The following is a 21,631-nucleotide window of genomic DNA, read 5'->3' as shown; positions in this document are numbered from 1 at the left end:
GATATGGTCTGAGGAAGCCCACATAACATTGGATGTGCCCAGTTATGGTAGAGAGGGGTATCTATTAGAGGACTAGGCACATATTATTTATGGGAGAATCCAAGATCCCCTGTCTAGTACTCCAAGGAGTGGTATGGCCTGATAGTGGACAAAAGGCCATAATTAAGTGAACCAGTCTCTTGCCCTTATCCAGATTTTATATTCCACTCTTAATCTGAGGAGCTGAGACTCTCTTCCCAGCTGTTAAAGCACTGAGCGTCATTTGTTGTATCCAAACTGGTACTGGGTTGGTGGGATATGGCCTCAAAAAGAACTGTATTTTTAAGGATTTATTTCTTTTTAATTTCATGAGAGAGAGAGAGAGAGTGAGACCAGAGCACTACTGTCTGTCATATGTGGTGCCAGGATTTGAACCCAAAAACTTACATATGTACAGAATGTGCCCTGTCTACAAACAGATTTTTTCCTAAAAGTTCACACAAGGCCCGTATGTTATCTTACACGTGGTAGATATAAATTTATTGAGTACTCATTGTTGTTCTTGATTGAATAATATTTGATTTTCAGCCTTCCTCTCTGACTAATGATAGTGCTAAGAATGAATGAAAAAACCCAGTGTCAAAGAAACTGGTGCCCCATTGCCATTACTGTTTACCTGAGCCTGTGTGCATATCTATCTAGACATAAGAGACATGAGTCTCCATCTGAAAAATTGAGAATAATTCACAAATAATTCCATTTTATTTAAAATTAAATAGCCTGTCAGCATTTTGATTTACTATTTTTTTTTAATTTTTGATAGAGACTGAAAGAAATTGTAAGGGAAGAGGCAGATAAAGCAGGAGAGAAAAAGCGAGACAGACACCTGCAACACTACTTCTCCATGAGTGAAGCTTCCCCCGGGGCAGGGGGCTGGAAATCAGTTTCTTACACATGGTAAAGTGCACCAGTCTCTGTTGGATGTACCACTGTTCAGCCCCAGTCAGCATTCTGCATAGTACATTACATGTAATATGAGCTTGATTTAGTTTCGATATTTGTATTGCTTGCAGCATTTTAAAAAAATACTCATGTGGCCATTATCAGTAAATTACTTAAGATTTCTGTAATTATTGATAGTGTGAGTATTAACAATACTCTTGAAAAGTTTTATATCTTGTAGGTTTTAAGTTTCTGGTGAGTCAGAAATGGTGGCAGAGTCCTGTATCTCTCAAGTTCAGTTCTAGAGTAAAACCGGGAGTTTTGAATATGTCAACACCTCCCAGATGATTCTGTGGCCCACTGCAATTATAAGAGCAGTGCATGGGTAGGATTTACAGAATTTATTAATATTCATGCCTCTGTAACTTGTTGAAACAGAACTGAATACTGCAACGAGTGACTAGGCTCTCTAAGTGACTATTTGACATGCAGAGGAAACATCTAGAATTCAGATGTTAAAAAAATACATTTTTTTTCATTCTTTATTTTTATTTGTTTATTTATTTATTTATAAAATGGAAACACTGACAAAACCATAGGATAAGAGGGCTACAGTTCCCACCACCAGAGCTCCGTATCCCAGCCTTCCCCTGATAGATTTCCCATATATATATAACTTTTATTTATAAAAAGGAAACACTAACCAAAACTATAGGATAAGAGGGGTACAACTCCACACAATTCCTGCCACCAGAACTCCATATCCAATCCCCTCCCCTGATAGCTTTCCTATTCTTTATCCCTCTGGGAGCATGGACCAAGGAATATTATGGGGTGCAGAAGGTGGAAGGTCTGTCTTCTGTAATTGCTTCCCCACTGAACATGGGTGTTGGCAGGTTGATCCATACTCCCAGCCTGTCTCTCTCTTTCTCTGGTGGGTCAGAGCTTAGGGGAAGCAGAGCTCCAGGACACATTGGTGGGGTCATCTGCCCAGGGAAGTCCATCTGGTTGGCATCATGGTAGCATCTGGAACCTGGTGGCTGAAAAAGAGTTAACATATAATGCCAAACAAATTGTTGAATAATCATGAACCTAAAGGCTGGAATATTGCAGATGAAGATTTGGGGTCTCTGTTTTGGAAATAGCTAGTAGGCACATTCCAAAGAGCCCATGACTTTATTAGTTTTTACCTGAGCCTGATATCTGATATGCAAATGCACCCAAGTTATTATCTGGGAAGATAATGTCATGGCTGGAAAAATGGCTAGAAAGCTGGATTAAAGAAGAGAGTAGCTCCCAAATATGGGAAAACTGTAAACCACATCGACTTGATCTGGGGTCCATATTCAGCATAGGAGCCTATATAACCTCTACACCCTGCAGGTCAGAAATTGTTTTCTGTGGTCACAGAAATAGTTATCTTGATATCCTTACCCTGTTTGAGGAATAAAGAACAAAATAGTCACTCTCCTAAACCAAGTGCTATAGCTGTGTTGTATTTTTCAATATTCCTTTGAGACTTTCATGGATTAGATAAATATTCTGCAAAATCTGAGAAAGAATAACCTACATGGAATAGATACTATTGTAAAATCAACACATAAATACCATAGACCTCAGTGTCCTAAGTTGTAGGCTAATATAGGACATTTATTCAGCCATTGCTATTTAGCAAAATGATGATGATAGCCAATATCTTACATGGAAATCATAACATTGTTTCTCAGTCGTGTAACTGCCCTGGGTTGAAACTGAACCCCATGAGGCAACTCTGCTTCATTGGGATCAGAGATCTAGGTCACTTTTCCTGCTATTATTTTATAGGTCATTGCTACTCCTATCTGCATGATATAAATTATCCCATTACCACATTCAGATTCCAGTCATCCAAAAGGAAAAAAATATGGAAGAGAACATACCTCTTTTTTTGCCAACATGTCTCACAATTATATTAATCTGTACAACCTGTGTAAAATGAGTCACATGACTATGTGTAGATCAGAGTGTGAGAAATGTCTTCATCAAGTGAGCATATACCACATGGAAAACATAGGCGTGATTTTACTGTAGGGGAAGGAAAGAGTTGCCACTAGGAAGATAATGCAGTTTCTGCCTTATTAAATGAGTCTCTTTTTTATTTTTTATTTATTTTATTTTATTTATTTATTCCCTTTTGTTGCCCTTGTTTATTGTTGTAGTTATTATTGATGTCGTTGTTGTTGGATAGGACAGAGAGAAATGGAGAGAGGAGGGGAAGACAGAGAGTGGGAGAGAAAGACAGACACCTGCAGACCTGCTTCACTGCCTGTGAAGGGACCTGCCTGCAGGTGGGGAGCCGGGGGCTCGAACCGGGATCCCGACGCCAGTCCTTGAGCTTAGCGCCACCTGCGCTTAACCCGCTGTGCTACAGCCCGACTCCCGTGTCTCTTTTGTTATGAGTATTCAGTGACTAAGGATGTAGTTATACAAGATGCAAATAACAGACAAAATCACTTGGGGCTGTTCTCCATGGGCCATATTCATATAGGTGCTGCCTCCCCTTTTTTTTGACACTTATTAACAAGAATGAGTACATATATATATATATATATATATATATATATATATATGATGAGAGAGATAATCAGATCATCTCTCTGGTACATATGATGCCAGGGATTAAATTCAAAACCTCATGCTTTTCAGTCTGACACTACCAAGTATGCTACCTCTTGAGCTACAAGTCCTACCTTTTATTTATTTATTTATTTATTTTGAAATTTTTTATTTATAAAAAGGAAACATTGACAAAACCATTGGATAAGAGGGGTCCAACTTCACACAATTCCCACCACCAGACTTCCATATCCTATCCCCTCCCCTGATATCTGTCCTATTCTTTAACCCACTGGGAGTATGGACCCAAGATAATTGTGGGATGCAGAAGGTTGAAGGTCTGGCTTCTGTAATTGCTTCCCCGCTGAACATGGTCATTGAGCAGTTGATCCATACTCTGTTGGTATGCTTCTAATTCTGCTTCTAAAAACCCTTCTGTTTCATTGGTTTAATCCCCCTGCTTAACACTGTATTCTATTTACATAACCACTGTTAACTAATAAGCACTGCCCTGCCTGCAGGGCATTGGTTTAATCCCCACTGGTTCATGATGTCTTTTTGCTCCGCCCCCTCTCGTAGTACACCAGTCACTTTTCGCTCCACCCTCTCTACATCACATCCTGTTTCCACCCTACTTGGCAAGTATATATATAAGGACAGGATTGTAATTATAGTTAGTTTAGATGGCTTAGATTGTGCTGCATTCCACATGAATAAAGAGATACTGTGTACAGCTCAGCCATGAGTCTCTGGTCGTTCGTCTCCCACCCACGAAGCTAGCCCGGCAATAATCCCAACCTGTCTCTCTCTTTCCCTAGTAGGGAAGGGCTCTGGGGAAGCAGAGCTCCAAGGCACATTGGTGGGATTGTCTGTCCAGGAAATTCTGGTCAGCATCCTGCTAGCATCTGGAACCTGGTGGCTGAAAAGAGAGTTAACATATAAAGCCAAACAAATTGTTGAACCATCATGAACCTAAAGGCTGGAATAGTGCAGATGAAGTGTTGGGGGTCCTCCATTTTGTAGATAGCTAGTAGGCATATTTTCATTATATTTCAAAGGGCCTGTAGCTATACTATTTTTTTTTCTTTTTTCTTTTTTTGCCTGAGCCTGATTTCTGATATGCAGGTGGATCCAAGTTATTGTCTGCGGAGATGATGTCAAGGCTGGAGAAAGGACTGAAAGCTGGATCAGGGAAGAAAGTAGCTCCCTAATATGGGAAAGGGATGTAAATATGGTTGACTGTAAACCCCATCTATTTGATGTGATCTGGGGCCCATAATTAGCTTACTGCATTGTTGGCTCAAAACTGATAATCACCAGGTAAGCACAGTCTCCAAGGCATAAAATGAACATTCAGAAGTTAGGAAAGAATTCCTATAATGAACTTTGGAGAGTTTGGAGGACAGGGACAGAACATCAACAAGGATCAATGTTACAGGCAGCCACGATGCAGTGGTTAAACACAAACTCTCTGGGGTGCATCTGTGAGTTGGCATTCTGGTCTCACCAACTGTGAGGATATGGAGGAAGTTACTTAATCCTCTGTCTCCTGTTTTTCAAAATTTGATAAAAGTAACTAATTCACAGACTTGTTATAAGGATTAGATGAAAATGACATAACACTGTCCCTGACCCATTATAAACCCTCAGTAAGCATTAGACATCATTAGTATGAGCTCCTTAGAATTTCTTTTAGGTCCTATTATTTAGTAACAATCCTTCCTATTTAATTTAAATAATTTTTGATAGTAACAAAGAGAAATTAATAGAGAAGTGGGAGGGATGGATGAAAACATAGATGGATAGATAGATAGGTACAGGCCTGCTTCACCACTCATAAAGCAACCCCATCACACACACACACACACACACACACACACACACACACACACACACGGGGACCAGGAGCTTGAACCTGGGTCCTTATGCACTGTAATAGCTTTACTGGGTGCTCTGCTGCCCAGTTCCAATAAGCTACTTTTCAAGTTGAAAAACCTACAAATTAGAAAGACTGAAGGAAACACAGGGAAGCAGCTAAGCCTGGGAGGCAGTGCTTACTCCACCTTTCCTAGAGCAGACAGATGGGAAACCTATGGGTTGCCAACCTTCCCAAACAAATCCATCCTATGAGATTTCTTCTGAAGCAACAAGAGCCGGGTAATTTCCTTGTCTCATTCTCTGGCTACATTTTACACAATGAAAAAAGAAGTCCAAACTATTCTCTCACTCACTACAGGACAAATTTTAAAAATCCTGATGAACAGAATAAGGATTCTACCATCATGGCAAAGCAGCTTCCATTAAAAGCTATTGTGCAGGTAAATTAAGCCTCCTGGGAAAAGTGCAGATCAGTATCAATATCTGATAGATAAGCCAAGGTTGATTGTGTGCCTGTGCTGATAATAAGTAGCATGGAACAACTGCCTCTTCTAAAAATCCTGGGATTTATGTCCAGTTTGCCTGAGTAACTGGAGAATTAATTTATGATACCCATCCATCAACTCATGTAGAGAGAGAAATCACAGTATAGAAATGAAATTAGTTAGTTGTAGGACATAAATAGAGGTGCTGATGTTTTACTGTACCTTCCTTGTCAAGTGTCTTTGGAGAAATCACCAAGCTTGGACTGTAGTAGATGAACTCTGTGATTTATTTTAACATTTTCCATCCTTGGCAGGTTGCTTGCAAAGTCCTTCAAATATCATTAAGACGAATCAGGAAACACAGATATTTTTTTCAAGAGAGTAATATGAGTATGGGAAAAGACTGCTTTTACAGAATATCCACAATGCATCATTGCAACCCCTGCAATAGTGCTTCACTGTATTTATTAACTCAGTGCTGCAGAGATTACAGCAATCTGACATGGAGTGCTAATGAATTTCTGGCACATTTAGAAATTGTGACTGTTCTTGCCCAGGGCATCTCCTAAATCAAGCCCCCTTTCACTAGAGTTGCCTTTTCTAACGTGTATATCACGATGATAAATGGCTTGCATGATCCATAGCTTGAACGACTCCGAATTAGTTGATCATGTACTATGGGTGCGTATTGTACGGTGTATGAATCACAAGAGAGCCAGGATGTAGGAGACATAATTTAAACATGAAATTGGGACCTAGTAGGATAGAAGCAAAGACAAAAAAGGAAAAGTTGAGACAATTGGATGGGAGAATTTATGTATTTATGTCTAACTGAAACTATTTAAGGTGATGATTGAAGCCATTTGGTAAGTTACTCTTTCAAGGTTTCTCCTATGTAGATATAAGGTTGTTATTAAACAAACATATTTTTCATTCGCTTAATTTTTTGTTATTACTGATTTAGTCTTGAAATGCAGAATTATATGATTTTAGCCTATAGTTTCACAATTGTATATGTGTGTATAAAGCTCGCCATACTCACCACCAAGTTTCTGTCCCATCATCATGGTCACAAAGTCTAAAAGACAGTTTGATTACTAATTTTTTACAAGTTTCTTTTGGTTTTAAAAAAAGCTAAAGCAAACCTATTATTGAAGCACAGCACTTTGAAAAATGTTGTATCACCATAAAAGGAGGTACTTTTTCTTTATTGCCCTTTGACCCTCTAGTGACCTCCCTGCTTCTTGTAAGCCAACTCTGTTTAGCTTGCAGGCTGATAATTAGGGTCAAAAACAACTTAGTTCTGTGGATACTTACTCTTTAAGACAATATTAATCTAAAGTGATAGAGGCTTATAAACTTATTTTTATCCAGTGTATAAATGGATTATATGAAGTCAAAAGACACAGGCTTTACCTTACCTCCTGTTAAAATTTTGCTTTTAGGATCTAAGTGACAACTCACTTACATAATGCAGGTTCAAGCCTGGCCTCCAGTACATGGAAGAAGATTCAGTACTGTACTATCTTCTTGTTGCTAGGTTTCATCATTTAATGTATCATTTCACCTACTTTAATGTCAAAATAAGAATAAAGAAACTTGATGGAACTTTGATGGGTATCACGCTAAATTTGTATATGGCTCAGGAGAGAATATTCATTCTGATGATATTAATTCTTCCAATCCATGAGCATGGGATGTCTTTCCATTTCTTGATATAATTTTCTATTTCCTAGAATATTGACTCATAGTTTTCAGTACACAAGTCTTTCACTTCTTTGGTCAGGTTCGTTCATAGGTATTGTATTGATTTTTCTGCAACAGTGAATGGGAGTGATTTCTGGATATTCTCTTCTTCGGATTTAGTGTTTGCATAGAGAAATGCCACTGGTTATTATACACTGATTTTGTAGCCTGACACCTTGCTATATTACCTAATAACTTCCAGTAGTTTTATGCTGGATTCTTTAGGTTTTTTTATGTATAATATCACTTCATCTGCAAATAGTGAGAACTTGACTTCTTCCCTTCCAATCTATTCCTTTGATTTCTTTCTCTTGCCTGATTGCTATGGCAAGAACTTCCAATACTATGTTGAAGAGTAATGGTGATATTGGACAGCCCTGTCTAGTCTTATGTGAGGGAGAATGCTTTCAACTTCTGTTCATTAAGTATGATATTGGCTGTAGGTTTGCTATATAAGGACTCCACTATCTTGAGGAAATTCCCATCTATTCCCATTTTTTGTAGTGCTTTGAGCATGGATGTGTGTTGGATTTTGTCAAAGGTTTTCTCTGCATCTACTGAGATAACCATGTGGTTTTGGTTTTGCTTTTATTGATGTGGAACACTTTCCCACCTAAACCTCAAGGACATCTTTGATGATACAAACCCAACTGCAAGGAAAACTAAAGCAGAGACAGATCAATGGGACTACATCAAATTGAAAAGCTTCTGCAAAGCCAAAGAAACCATAAAACAAACACAAAGACCCTCATGGAATGGGAGAAGATCGTCACATGGCATACATCATGCAACAAAAAAGCAAATAACCCCATCTAAAAATGGGTAGAGCATATGAACAGAACATTCACTACAGAAGAGATCCAAAAGGCTAACAAACATATGAAAAATTGCTCCAGGTCACTGATTGTCAGAGAAATGCAAATAAAGACAACACTGAGATACCACCTCACCCTTGTGAGAATGGCATACATCAAAAAGGACAGCAGCAACAAATACTAGACAGGCTATGGGGACAAAAAAAACCTTCTTCACTGCAGGTGGGAATGTAATTTGGTCCAAGCTCTGTGGAGAGCAGTCTGGAGAACTCTCACAAGGCTAGACAAGACCTTCCATATAGCCAGTAATTCCTCTCCTGGGGTTATACCCCAAGGACTCCATAACACCCAACCAAAAAGATATGTGTACACCTATGTTCATAGCAACACAATTCGTAATACCTAAAATCTGGATACAACCCAGGTGCCCAACAATAGATAAGTGGCGGAGAAACCTGTGGTATACATACACAATGGAATACTACACAGCTGTTAAGAACAATGAACCCACCTACTCTGACCCATCTTGAATGGAGCTAGAAATAATTATGATAAGTGAGCTAAGTCAGAAAGATAAAGACAAGTATGGGATGATCCTACTCATAAATATAAGTTGAGAAAGAAGACCAGAAAGGGAAACTCAAAGCAGGGTTTGACAGAATTTGGAATAGGGCACCAAAGTAAAAACCCTGGGTTGAGGGTGAGGGTGAATGTTCAGCTTTAGGGGGCAGGGGGTGGCAGAAGTGGGGGAGGATGGGAATGAACACAGTCTTTTGATGGTGGGAATAGTGTTTATGTACACTCATATTAATTTGTAGTCATATACATCACTATTTAATTAATATGAGAGAGGAAAAGTTGATTGAATGTCTCAATTTTTTAAAATTATTTATTAATGAGAAAGGAGAGGGAGAAAGAATCAAGCATCACTCGGGTACATGTGCTGCCAGGGACGGAACTCAGGACCTCATGCTTGAGAGTCCAGTGCTTTATCCACTGCACCACCTCCTGGGCCACACTGTCTCAAACTTTTTAATGCACAGACCATAGGCTGAGTATTTGATATGTTGACTCTCTTAAAAGCTTACACCAGGGAGATCGGAAGCAACTGGTGGAACAGATATACAAATAATGTCAAAGGACATAAATTATGGTGATTCTGTGTATCATACAGCAAATCTTAACAAAGGGATTTTTCAAAGTTAACCCAATTGCCAAAAAAGTGTGATTATAGCAATAAGTATCTACCTTGGCAAACGCTAGAAGAAGAAGAAGTATCTACCTTGTACCACTTAATATTTTCTCTTTGGACTGTATTAAAATATTCCCTAACAACAAAATAGAAAGCAAAAGTTTTAGTAATGCCTAAATAACATATCTACTTATATTAAGGCTAACAAAGGATTTTGTTGGGTTTCTTGTGCAATGCAATACTATAATCATAAGATAAATACTTGAGAAAAAATATCAAATACTTATCATTTAGCATCATTCATATACATTACAGCATGTTAGACATTAGAATCTATAGAGTTATATATAAAAACAACATGAAAATTCAGGCTGCAGACCTTTCTTCTAAATCATAAGAAAAAATTTGAGCATTCTGTGGCAAGTCTTTTGTATGCAGGTAGAAGCCAATATTTCTATCTTTTGTTATCTACAGAGCTCTCCTCCACCAACTGGTAGGTGCTCGTGGGATTTTCTCTTTAGAGAAGATTTTTTTTCTCTTATTTTAAAGTGAAGCTTTTATTTATCTTTGTATTGTATAAGGGCTATAAAAGGGTGAGAAAAGGTCAGATTTGCAAATACTCAAATATAAATTGCTATTTTTTTAAAAAAAATATTTTAACTTTATTTTTCACTGGATAGGACTGAAAAATATGGGAGGGAAAGGAGACAAAGAAGAAGACACAGAGAGACACCTGCAATACTGCTTCACTGCTCATGAAAGTTTCCCCTTACAGTTGGGGAGCAGGGGATTTGAACCTAATTCCTTGCACAGAGTAATGTATTCACTTAACCAGATGCACCACCACCATTCCCTGCACCCCCTTTTTGGGACTTCTATTCTTTTACACCTCTAACCAGCATGCTAGTTATTCTTGTTTTTATTTTGCATTTTTTAAGAAAAAATCATATTATGGGCTCTTATATCTTGATTTCCATCTTTTTTTGCAAAGTTATTCAAGGTCATCAAGGCCTATATTACGGTATGTTGTTCACAGATATCCTCTGCCAATAGTATATATCAGTATGATTAATGATTCAGGGTTCATTAATTAAGGAATCTTATTGGATGACTGTGCCATTTATTCGAACTTACAATTCAAAGAGCATTGATGGAGTTGTCTAAGAAAAGAGAGCAATGCAAGTTAATTTTACTTAATATGAATCACCAAGCTTGATCTTTTCTTAGTGTAAATAGACTTCCTCTTATACTATATTTTCTGAGCCTGAGCTAGGAGACTAGAGAGAGGCATGGCCATTGAAGTGACTATGCTATAGTGTCTAAGTGGAAGTGCTGCCCAGTAAGAATCATCATACTATGTTCAAGTCATTGTGAAAAATAAATGAAAAGCCCTGTTCTTTTGAGGAAAAACTTACTTTATTCTGTTTCTAATCAGAGGTAGTGGGTAGTGATTGTTTGAGGGGTTTTTTTTGGGGGGGGATGGTGGTGTGTATGTGGGGGTGCATCCATACTGTGACTTCACCACCCTAAGCTGAGTTTTTTTTTTTTTTTTCAAGGAAGAGAGAGAAGGGGAGAGAGGGAAAAATATCAGATTTCTGATGTGATGGGGGCAGGGTTTACTCGTGTATTTCATGACAAAGCAAGCACACAATTCAGGTAACCTAACTTGCTGGCCAATACTTATTTTAAAATCTTTTAACTATTAATTATAAAATCATTTGCTTATTTAAAGATGTGTTTTAGTTGTAGAAGACTACTATTATTAAAGACAAAGTAAATAATACCAAATAGATTTTCAAAAATGTCCTGAAATATTACTGTCCAAATAGAACTCTAAGAATGAGAAGAAATCTTAGAGAGACACATAAGGGTTGCAGAATACTGGAATTTCAGGTTCTATGGGAGTTTAGTAAGTGATAAGTGGTGTGTTTGAATTTAGTGTTTGTTTTCTTTGTAAATTGTGTTGATAAAACTTTATTTTATTTATTTAGTTTTAGAGACAGGAGCTTGTTTTATGTCTCATTCTTCACACAAATTTCAATATCAAAGATATATTTTTCTGAAACTATAAAATTATCATAATAGATACACTTTATCATGGTAAAAGCCTTTTTTGTCTAAAATCCAAAACAGAAAATACTGAAATTTGGCTGAATACAATATATGAAAACAAAGCAATTTAAAATCAGAGATAAGATTAGAAAACAGAACAGAATAAAATGTTAACACATGGAAAAGAGCTAATTTTACAATACTGTAAAGTGTTTATTTTTGTGTGAATAAAAATGAGATCGCAATTGAAATATAAAAATTACTACAAAAAGAGAAATTAATACAAACAAGTAATTCTTTACCATGAAGAAAATCAATAGTAAATATATTATTTAGCATTCAAATGATCAATAATCATAAACCTTACTAGTATTTAAAGAATCCACAGCCATACTTTATTGGTATTCTACAAAATTCCAATACCCTCAATAAATGGGATAAAAAAATCTATGGTTAACAAGCCAGTGAAACAAACTTAGTTGTCTCATTTTGTTCCACAATGCTGCTACTTAGTCTCCATGTGGTCTCTTTAACAGAAAACAGTGTGGTGTAAGATCATATGATTCTACCTGGAGGTTAAAGTATGTCTTTGAGTTTTTGAGGTTTTACATATTAAGGATTATATTTTATATCATGACATACACTTGTCATTTTAATACAGAAAGTAATGATTAACACTGTTTAAATTATAACTTTTAAAAACATCCTCATGGTTGACCTTTATGCCTCAACCACTATGAAACTCAGGCTGTTATTAAAAAGAACCTTCCCCTCTTTCTTGACACTGAATTCAGGCTCCTGTAGATCTTTCATGATTTCTGCTTTGAGATCAGGCGGTGCTGTTGTGGTAAAGTTGCAAGTTTCTGTTAAAAAATCCCAAAGCAAGTCTCCATTTTCATTGTCATCAATAAAACAATCAGATATGTCCATGGTGGACAAAAGGTCATAACACTCATACTTAATCCCCAACTGGTCCAGCATCTGTGTGAGGTCAGATGATGTGACATACTGGCAGAGGTCATTCAGGGGTAAACGAGATCCATACTTTTTCCACAGCTTGTTCCAGCCACTAGCTCCTATATGACAGAACAGAGTTAAATGATTTTATTTCTTCCCCCCCATCTTCCTTTTTTTCTCTTTTCTCTTTTCTTTCTTTCGTTCTTTCTTTCTTTCTTTCTTTATTTCTTTCTTTCTTTCTTCCTTTCTTTCTTCCTTCCTTCCTTCTTTCCTCCTTTCTTTCTTTCTTTCTTTCTTTCTTTCTTTCTTTCTTTCTTTCTTTCTTCTTTCTTTCTTTCTTTCACCAGTGCACTGCTCAGCTCAGGCTTATAGTGGCATGGGACATTGAATCTGGGACCTGGGAGCCTCAGGCTTGAGAGCCTGCTGCATAACCATTATGCTATGTCCTCCACCCAAATGATTTTATTTCTTCCTCCTTTCTTTACTATGTCAGAAAGTGCACTCGATACTAATAACAGAGAAGATAATAAAATGGATCAGAGGAATAGCTCACTTGGATAGCGAATTGCTTTTGCCAAATGTGTATCATAGGTTTGACCCCAGCCCCCACCACAATGAAGGAAGCTTTTGAACTGTACCTACCCCTGTGTGTGTGTGTGTGTGTGTGTGTGTGTGTGTGTGTGCGTGCACGCCTCTCTGTCTCTATCTAAAGTATAAATAAATAAGTGAATAAAATAACAGTCTTATCTTTGCATAATCCAATTCAAAGAGTATGAGGAAGAAAGTTGAATGATGCATGTAGTAGATGTTGCTAAGAGCTAGGGCAAAGCATATCAACAAGGAATACAGAGATCAATGGTTGGGATGGCTTGCTGCTTTATATAGCATGAACACAAACAAATCGCTATAGTAATGAGACATTTGAGCAAAGACTTGGCAAAGCAAAGTATGGCAATATCAGAGAGTAGATTATTCTAGATAAAAAAAAAAACCAGCAATTGTAAAGGACTTGAAGCAAAAAATGCTTAACATGTTTATGAACTAACTAGAAAGCCAAGGAGATTTGGACTGAGTTTTCAAGAGTACAGATAGAACTGGATGGTAGCGGTAGTTTATAATTAATCCCATGCCAATCATCTGGGGTGAGAAGGGAATGAGGAATCATTTTCCACTGTCTGTGAAACTTTCTGACTGATGAACATGCTCTCTTTCTGCAGAATCCGACATGTGAGAGACTAACCACAGTGGTTATGAACATTAAACTGTGGTTAATGTGACTGTAAAAATTAATTTTAAGTTTTCTTTCACTTTAACTCATACACATTTTAATTTCAGTAGAAAAGTAAGACCTTTAGATTCAGTTACCACACCTTATATTTTAAGTGTGTTTAATCATTTACCTGTTTTTTCACTGACATGCACGATCATAGAAGTGAAAGCAGGCCAGCAACAAAAAGGCACTCCCTTCTTTTTCTGACTTAATATCACTTAACATGAATCACTTAACATAATTCCTTCAAGTTCTCTCCAAGATGAGATGAAGGTAACTTCATCATTTCATAGCTGAGTAGTATTCCATTCTGTATACATACCATAATTTTCTTAGTTAGTCATCTCTTGTCGGATAGCTAGGTTGCCTCCAGGTTTGGGCTATAACAAATTTTGCTGCTATGAACATCAGTGTACACAGATCTCTTTAGATGGGTATGTTTGCTTTTTTTATAATGTTGGGGAGCATGAATATCAGATGTATTTACATCAGTACCTAATAACTCTGTTTCCAGTAAGCTATCTGAATAGTCCTCAGACATAGATGGGTTAACAAGCTACAGCCTGAGAGCAGCCAAAGCTTTGGGACATTAACGATCTTAACCTTTTTGATATGGAAGATTATTTTCTGTAGCCAGGCTCTCAGTAAAGACTTAGAACTCCCTAGTCTCTTTGAGTAACTTTTTGGTTATCCTGAATTTCTGTCTCCAACAATGCAACATTAGGATATAACCTCAGGAGAGGCACTGCTAATCATAATCAAACTCAGAAAAAAAAAATCACCCCATCCAAAAGTGAGGAGAGGCTATGAACAAAATATTCACCAAAGAAGCAATGCACTAGGGAAAGATAGAAACAGCATGGAAATATGTAGTCACCTGCCAATGCCCATGTTCAGTGGAGAAGCAATTACAGAAGCCAGACTTTCCACCTTCTGCACCCCATAATGATCCTGGATCCACACTCCCAGAGAGATAATGAATAGGGAAGCTTCCCATGAAGGAGATGGGATATAGAACTCTGGTAGTGGGAAATGTGTGGAATTTTACTCCTTTTTGTGACAGGCAGTAACTAGCTGTTACTTTAAAATCCCCCTGTATTCAAGTTAACTTTAAGTCCCCCCCCCTTTTTTCATTTTAGGTTTAGATGTTAAGTTTTTGAGTGTTTAGTGTTAAGTTCCCTTTTTTCCCTACAAGTTCCCCTTCTTATTCTTGTTTTTGAAAGCCCCCGGTTGTTTGCTAAGTAAAAAGCCCCTTGCCCTTTCCCTTTTAGAAAACAAGACTAATCAGTGAAGGCCATCAGGTGTTTTGCAGAAGTTCTGTGTGAGGCCACCCTTATCGGGACCTCTGCACAGCCCCAGCAGTATACTGGTCGCCAGATGGCCTGGTATGATGGTAGGGGGATGTGACGACCTAATACCTGGTCAAGTCTTATTGGTTGTCTGGTTTTGCAAGGTTTGAAATTAGCCCGCGCTTCACTTTGTATGGACCCCACTTTTTGCTTGGTTTAAAATGATTAGATTCCGCGTTTTTTGTAATATGTAATTGGACATAGATTGTAAGATGGAGTGGACCCTCTCCTCAAGTGTGTTCTTAATTTCTATAAATTGTGTGGTTTGAGCCCTGTTCAGGGTTGAGCTTGGTAGACTAACACCAGTCACCATCTCTGTCCGGATTGTAATTCGTCAATAAACATCTTTGCTTCCTTGCAGTGGATGGTGGTTTGATTTATGCTCGCTAACACTTTTATCCTATAGTTTTGTTGATATTTTTGATTTTTTATTTTATAAATAAATTAAATTTAAAAAAAGAAGAAGAGATCCAAAGAGCCAACAGTCATATGAGAAAAATGCTTAAAGTCACTGCTTTCCAGAAAAATGCGAATACCATTTCACTCTTCTGAAACATCAGTTAAGGACAAATGTAGGAGACCTTGTGTGGGGGTGTGAGAGTGAGGGAAGGTACTCTTTTATACTGCTGGTGGGAATGTAAATTGGTCCAACCCCTATGGGGGGCAGTCTACATCTGAGATGGACCTACCCTACTATCCAAACATTTTAAGGCTAGAACTGCGCCTATTAGAAGTATTGAGACTGGAGAAGAAGCAGTTTTAGAAGGACATTAGGTCTAGTTTGGAAGTGTAAATTTGTTATAGCTTTTGGATATTCAGGCAGAGATAAAAGGCAGTTGTTTATGCTATTTGTGACAAGAGGGTCTTAGAGTAGAAATTAAGGTAAAAAAAAAAAGAGAAGCAATATAAAAACTTCTCAAATGAAAGACAAGTTATTGTCTCCTATTTCTCCAGATAGGAGATGTTGTTCAGAACTTCAAAATCACTAGGTTTATTTATATGTTTCTTTTTAAAATTGTTATATATTATGAGGGGAAAAAGACAAGAAAAAGAGAGCCAGAATAGTACTTTGGCACATTTGATTTCTGAGATCAAACTCAGAATCTAATGCTTAAGAGTCCAACACTTTATCTACTGCACTACTTTCTGGACCACAATTCAAATATATTTTACCCCCAGCATTAGTAGATGTTTCAGATGTCTGTTGTATTTACCAAAAACCCCAGCTCACCAATGAAGCTAAGAGAGACAGCATTTGAGAGTGTGACATAGATTGGAGTATTCTAATGATTCATGGATGAGGTAAAGATTGTCATTTAGTTTTCTCAAAACTTCAGTTTTCTCATTTGTAAAATGAGAATAACCAGAGTTACCTCAAAATCAAATGCAAGTATTAAATGAGATAATTCAAGTCAGATGTTACATAATACTGAGCACATAGCGGATAAGCAATAAATACTTAAAAATAAAAATTCTATAAAATTAATGTGATGTATTTTCACTGGTTGTAGTACTTAGAGAGTAGGAAAGAAAACATTATAATAATCAAAATAAATGAGTTTCTCTTAATGAAACTTCTAATACATACATGTAATACTGGGTTGTTACATAAATAGTCAAGACAGAGGAGTAATTGAGAATGATTTCTGAAATGCATCTTGCTCAAGTGTAGCTTGAATTTTCATCTTACTAAATTATGTATGTGATCTGTATTATTATCTGTTAAACAAGGATAACGATAAAATCGATTTATAAAATTGCTGCTAGAATTCACTGAGTTAATAAAGGTATCAAGAAATATGACTGGCACATAGTAAACACTGTTGAAGTATTAGGAGAGAATTTAGGGCTGGGTGATAGCATAATGGTTATGCAAAAGACTTTCAAGCCTGAGGCTCTAAGGTTCCAGGTTCACTCTCCAGCACCATCATAAGCTAGAGCTGAATAGTGCTCTGGAGTCTCTCTCTCTCCCCACCTCTCCCCCTCTCTCCTGCCCTCCCTCCCCTTATGTCTCTTTGTATATTTCTCATCAAAATAAATAAAATAATAAAAAATAAGAGAACATTTATATTTTATTTTTTTAATTTTTATTATTTTTATTTATTTATTGGATAGAGATAGCCAAAAACTGAGGGGAGGGGGGAGATTGAGAGGGAGAGTGACAGACAGAGAGATACCTGCAGCCCTGCTTCACCACTCATGAAGCTTTCCTCCTGCTTGTGGAGACTAGGGGCTTGAACCCAGGTCCTTGAACACTGACTATAATGTGTGTGCTCAACGAGGTACACCACTACTCAGGCCCAGATGTTCTTTTTTATTTTATTTTATTTTATTTTTATTTATTTAATTTATTTAATTTGATAAGACAGAAATTGAGAGAGGAGGGGGATAGAGAGGAAGAGAGAGACAGAGAGACACTTGCAGTACTGTGTCACCACCTGTGAAGTTTCCCCGGGTGCTTGTGCATGGTAGCATGTGCACTCAGCCAGGTACACCACTGCCCAGCCACTGAGAATTTAATTTTCTAAAAGCCTCCGGAATTAAAAGTGAAGACTTCAAAGACTTGAACTTTTAGGCTCCCAAAACTCCTTTTATAAGTCCTGGAATAATTGCTTGTCCAGGGAAAGAAATAAAAAAAAAATACATATCTACCCTATTCTGTGTCTAACGGTAGGATGCCCAAGGACCCTGATGTCATCCATGGATTGCACTAAAATCCAGGCTCAACAAAAGAAACTACCCAAGGCAGAAATGGTAAATAATACATAGGCTAGGTAATTGATGTTCCACTAATATTTCAGAAGAGGAAACGATGACCTCAGGATAAGCTTCAGGAGGAGGTAGAATTGCAGTGAAGCTGAGAAAACTAAAACCTCATTTCAATGCAAAAAAATAAATAAATAAAAGAGGGTCATGAGTACGTATTAAATTATCTTTCACTCCAAAGACACTGATCATTTTCTAAACCAAGAATTTATCTACAGCAACACTTTACAAGAAATATTTCAGTGGTCGAAGATTCTATTGTCATCATTTTTTTTTAATGGCAAAGAACAAAGAATGGAACACAAATTGCAGAAATTTTGCTGGTGTCAGTGTTCTGTGAAACAGTGCCACTTCTGAGCTGAGCAATTAGACACTTTCTGACTAATGCATTATCATAATGACTCTCCATGGGTACAACATATGGTGCTGCTGTTGATTTGAACATGATATTAACCAGATTCTTTTTCTCACTGTGTTAAAAATAACAAACCATGTTGGTCTTTTTCCTTATTCAGGTAAGAAGAGAAAGAAAACTCTAATGATCTTTCTTACTAATTTTTCATAACCAGAAAAAATGAGTTTTAATTAGCAATGCTACTAGTGCTTCATGATCATATTTGCAGAAAAAAAGATACCACACTAGCCTCAACATAGTCTAGGATATTATCTGGTTTAACAATCTACCTCTTGTACTGTTGTTTTTCTTTCTCTCTTCTTTTTTTGTATCCTCAAGTAAAATATTGTATCTCTTGTTTTTTAAAATTTTTTATTAGTGATTTAATATTGATTTAGAAAATTGTAACAGGAATATAATTCCCAACCTTTCCCACCACCAGAGTTCTGTGTCTCCATTTCCTCCATTGGAAACTGTATTAGTTCTCCCAAGATTACAGATATAGGTTCACTATTGTTTCTACAACTATCTATATTTATATAAAAACATTGTATCTTTATAATCAGAAATTTTCATACTTAATTTTTTCCATTATAGTTAGAAGCTTCTGTTTGTCATAATTAAAGTAATATTTGCTGATCTGGGCAAGTACAGCAATGAAGAGAGTGAAAATACTGTCTTCTCCCAAGAAATTTGTGTTCTGATAAGCTAACCTAACCAGAAAATGCTACAATTTAATTCTGATTTCAATTCCTCTTTGTTTCCTCCCTCTTTTCCCTCCTCTTCCCACTTCTCTCTCCCTTTTCCAATTCCTCCTCCTCACTTCTTGAACTTCTTGAACTTCACCCAGAGATTCCCATATGCAATACATGTACTCTTGTGCGAGGATGCATAATGGTTATACAGAGAGACTTTCATGCCTTAGGCTCCAGCGTCTCAGGTTCAATCTCCCACACCACTATTAACCAGAGTTGAGCAGTGTTCTGGTAAAAAAACAACAACAAAAAACAAAAAACCTCACTGAGCTGTGTCTCTGCATCAATTATTTCTTTTTCTGGTTTCCCCTTCCTATCACTCTCACTTTTGTCTGCCTACTTTATTGTATGCATATTTGTGTAAAATTGATTATTGCCTTTATTGGGTTTTTAACTCTTGTTCAATAAGCCAGTCTTCACCCCCCCCAAACATTCTGTAGTCTCTGGTTCTGGTTTTAGTTAAAACAGTCTCTTTTTAAAAAAAATACTAGTTTTCTAGTATTGGAAAACTGAATGTTGGAAACAGTATTTGATCTACTTTTCTAAAATCTGTACCTTGTACTTGTATTGACCATATCAGCACAACAAAATACTTTTTTTAAATGCAACTAAAGCTACTTCCATACCCTAAGAGAGCAGCAGAATATATTTTAGGGGAGTCGGGGGGTAGCGCAGTGGGTTAAGCACACGTGGTATGAAGTGCAAGGACTGGCTTAAGGATCCTGGTTCGAGCCCCCAGCTTCCCATCTGCAGGGGAGTCACTTCACAGGCAATGAAACAGGTCTGCAGGTGTCTGTCTTTCTCTCCCCTCTCTGTCTTCCCCTCCTCTCTCCATTTCTCTCTGTCCTATCCAACAACAACATTAACAACAACAATGATAACTACAACAATAAAACAAGGGCAACAAAAAAGGGAATAAATTAATTAATTAATTTTAAAAAAGAATTTATTTTAGGGAGATGTACTCTTAAGAGATGTCTATAGGAGCAGAGATTTATCTGGGTAAAAGGTAGAAGATACGGAAGTTACACAGCTTTATATAACAAACAGGGGGTTTGAAGAGAAAAGAAAGAACTTGGCATCTTGGGAGAAGCACTGAGCTAAAAGGATATAGGTGAGGTCTGAGAGAAATTACAATAAAGTGCAAGAAAAACTATGAAGAGAGAGGCTGTGGGACTTTAATTCCAAATTCTGGATTCTACTGTTATCTTCTCCAGTGATCTCAGTATCTCCCCAAATCTAAGAATCTGATTTGAAGAATGAAGAAAGTAAGGCTGTGTTCATGCTTAAGGCAAAGTAAAACAGAATGAGGAAAGGGAGTTGCCACATATGGCAGGTTTGGAGATAGAAACAGCTGAGTAGAAATTTGGAGCAAAGAATGGCTGACATCCATGAGGAGTATAGAAACATGACCCCTAAAAATCCTCAAGTCATGGAAAGGAGGGTGGGCTGACGATTCAAGTTACTTGGAATGAAGATTTCAGTCATTTACTGAGGGCCTTTTTTTTGCTATTGTCAATGAAACTTCACTGTCCCAGGCTGACATTTTTACGTAGAGACACAGACACAGAGAGAAAATGATGTCACAGCACTGAAGCTTCCTCCAGTGCAGTGGGAACACTCTGTCCAAGTAAATGGCTGGCTTGGACTATTCATTTTTAAGTATAGGACCCAGCAAGAGATCTCATCTGGAAAGTCACCTTTTTCGCCATGAGCACAACCCAGGTTCAATCTTGACCTCCACCAATGGGAGAAACTTGGTGCTGCAGTATCTTTCCCTCTCTCCCTGTGCCTTCCAATCTCTTCCTATCTGAAAAAGTGGGTTTGGGATGGTGATATGCCAGCAATGACAAAAAAATAAAAATAAATAAAAGATACAAATAAATAAATGAAATAAATAAAAGTTAAGGATGGATGAGTTTACAGAGCTGGAAAACCTTGAGATATTCAGGTTAAACTAAATTGATAGCAAGATGCACATGTTTACTAATTTTATTTCTCTTATCAAGTAGACTGTTTTCTCTAACAGATGGACTATTTCATTTTTATAAAAAAAAACATCCTACTAATAGTTATTTATTGAAAAAGAATCTTCTGAGAAGGCACTAAGGTTATAGCTTTTAGTTTCAAGAGAGAGTCAGAAAATTCAAAATAAAGTATCTGAGCTTATTTTTTTCCATTTGCTAAATTATTCTAATCTTAATAAGAAATGTATATACTTCTTCTATAGCTATTTAAACCTCTTCAAAGGAAGAAAAGCATACAGTTAAAGAAGGAGGTTATTAGAGTCTCTTTAATAATTCAACAACTGTAATTTACTACATTCTTATGTTGAAGAACAGTATTTTCTAACAATATTTTTATCTCTAGGACATCTGTCTCCCATTCTGTATGCATTAATGAAGAATTGTAAATAGGATACTGAAAAAGTAAGTAAAATACTTCCAACATCAAGC

At 37.0% G+C, this 21,631-nt stretch overlaps 1 protein-coding gene across 1 annotated transcript in view; it reads right to left on the bottom strand.

Moving 5' to 3' along the window:
• Positions 1 to 11,873: 11,873 nt before the first annotated feature.
• HNMT (histamine N-methyltransferase) overlaps positions 11,874 to 21,631 on the bottom strand; it is a 45,542-nt gene continuing 35,784 nt past the window's right edge. The window contains exon 6 of the mRNA XM_007525012.3: positions 11,874 to 12,760. Coding sequence (XP_007525074.2) covers positions 12,405 to 12,760 — 356 coding nt within the window. The 3' untranslated portion in view covers positions 11,874 to 12,404. The remainder of the gene's footprint in view (positions 12,761 to 21,631) is intronic.

Source organism: Erinaceus europaeus, chromosome 18 (assembly GCF_950295315.1).
Source record: "Erinaceus europaeus chromosome 18, mEriEur2.1, whole genome shotgun sequence".
Taxonomy (NCBI): Eukaryota; Metazoa; Chordata; class Mammalia; order Eulipotyphla; family Erinaceidae; genus Erinaceus; species Erinaceus europaeus.
The sequence above is the reverse complement of the archived record's forward strand: the minus strand, read 5'-3'. Positions and strand labels throughout refer to the sequence as shown.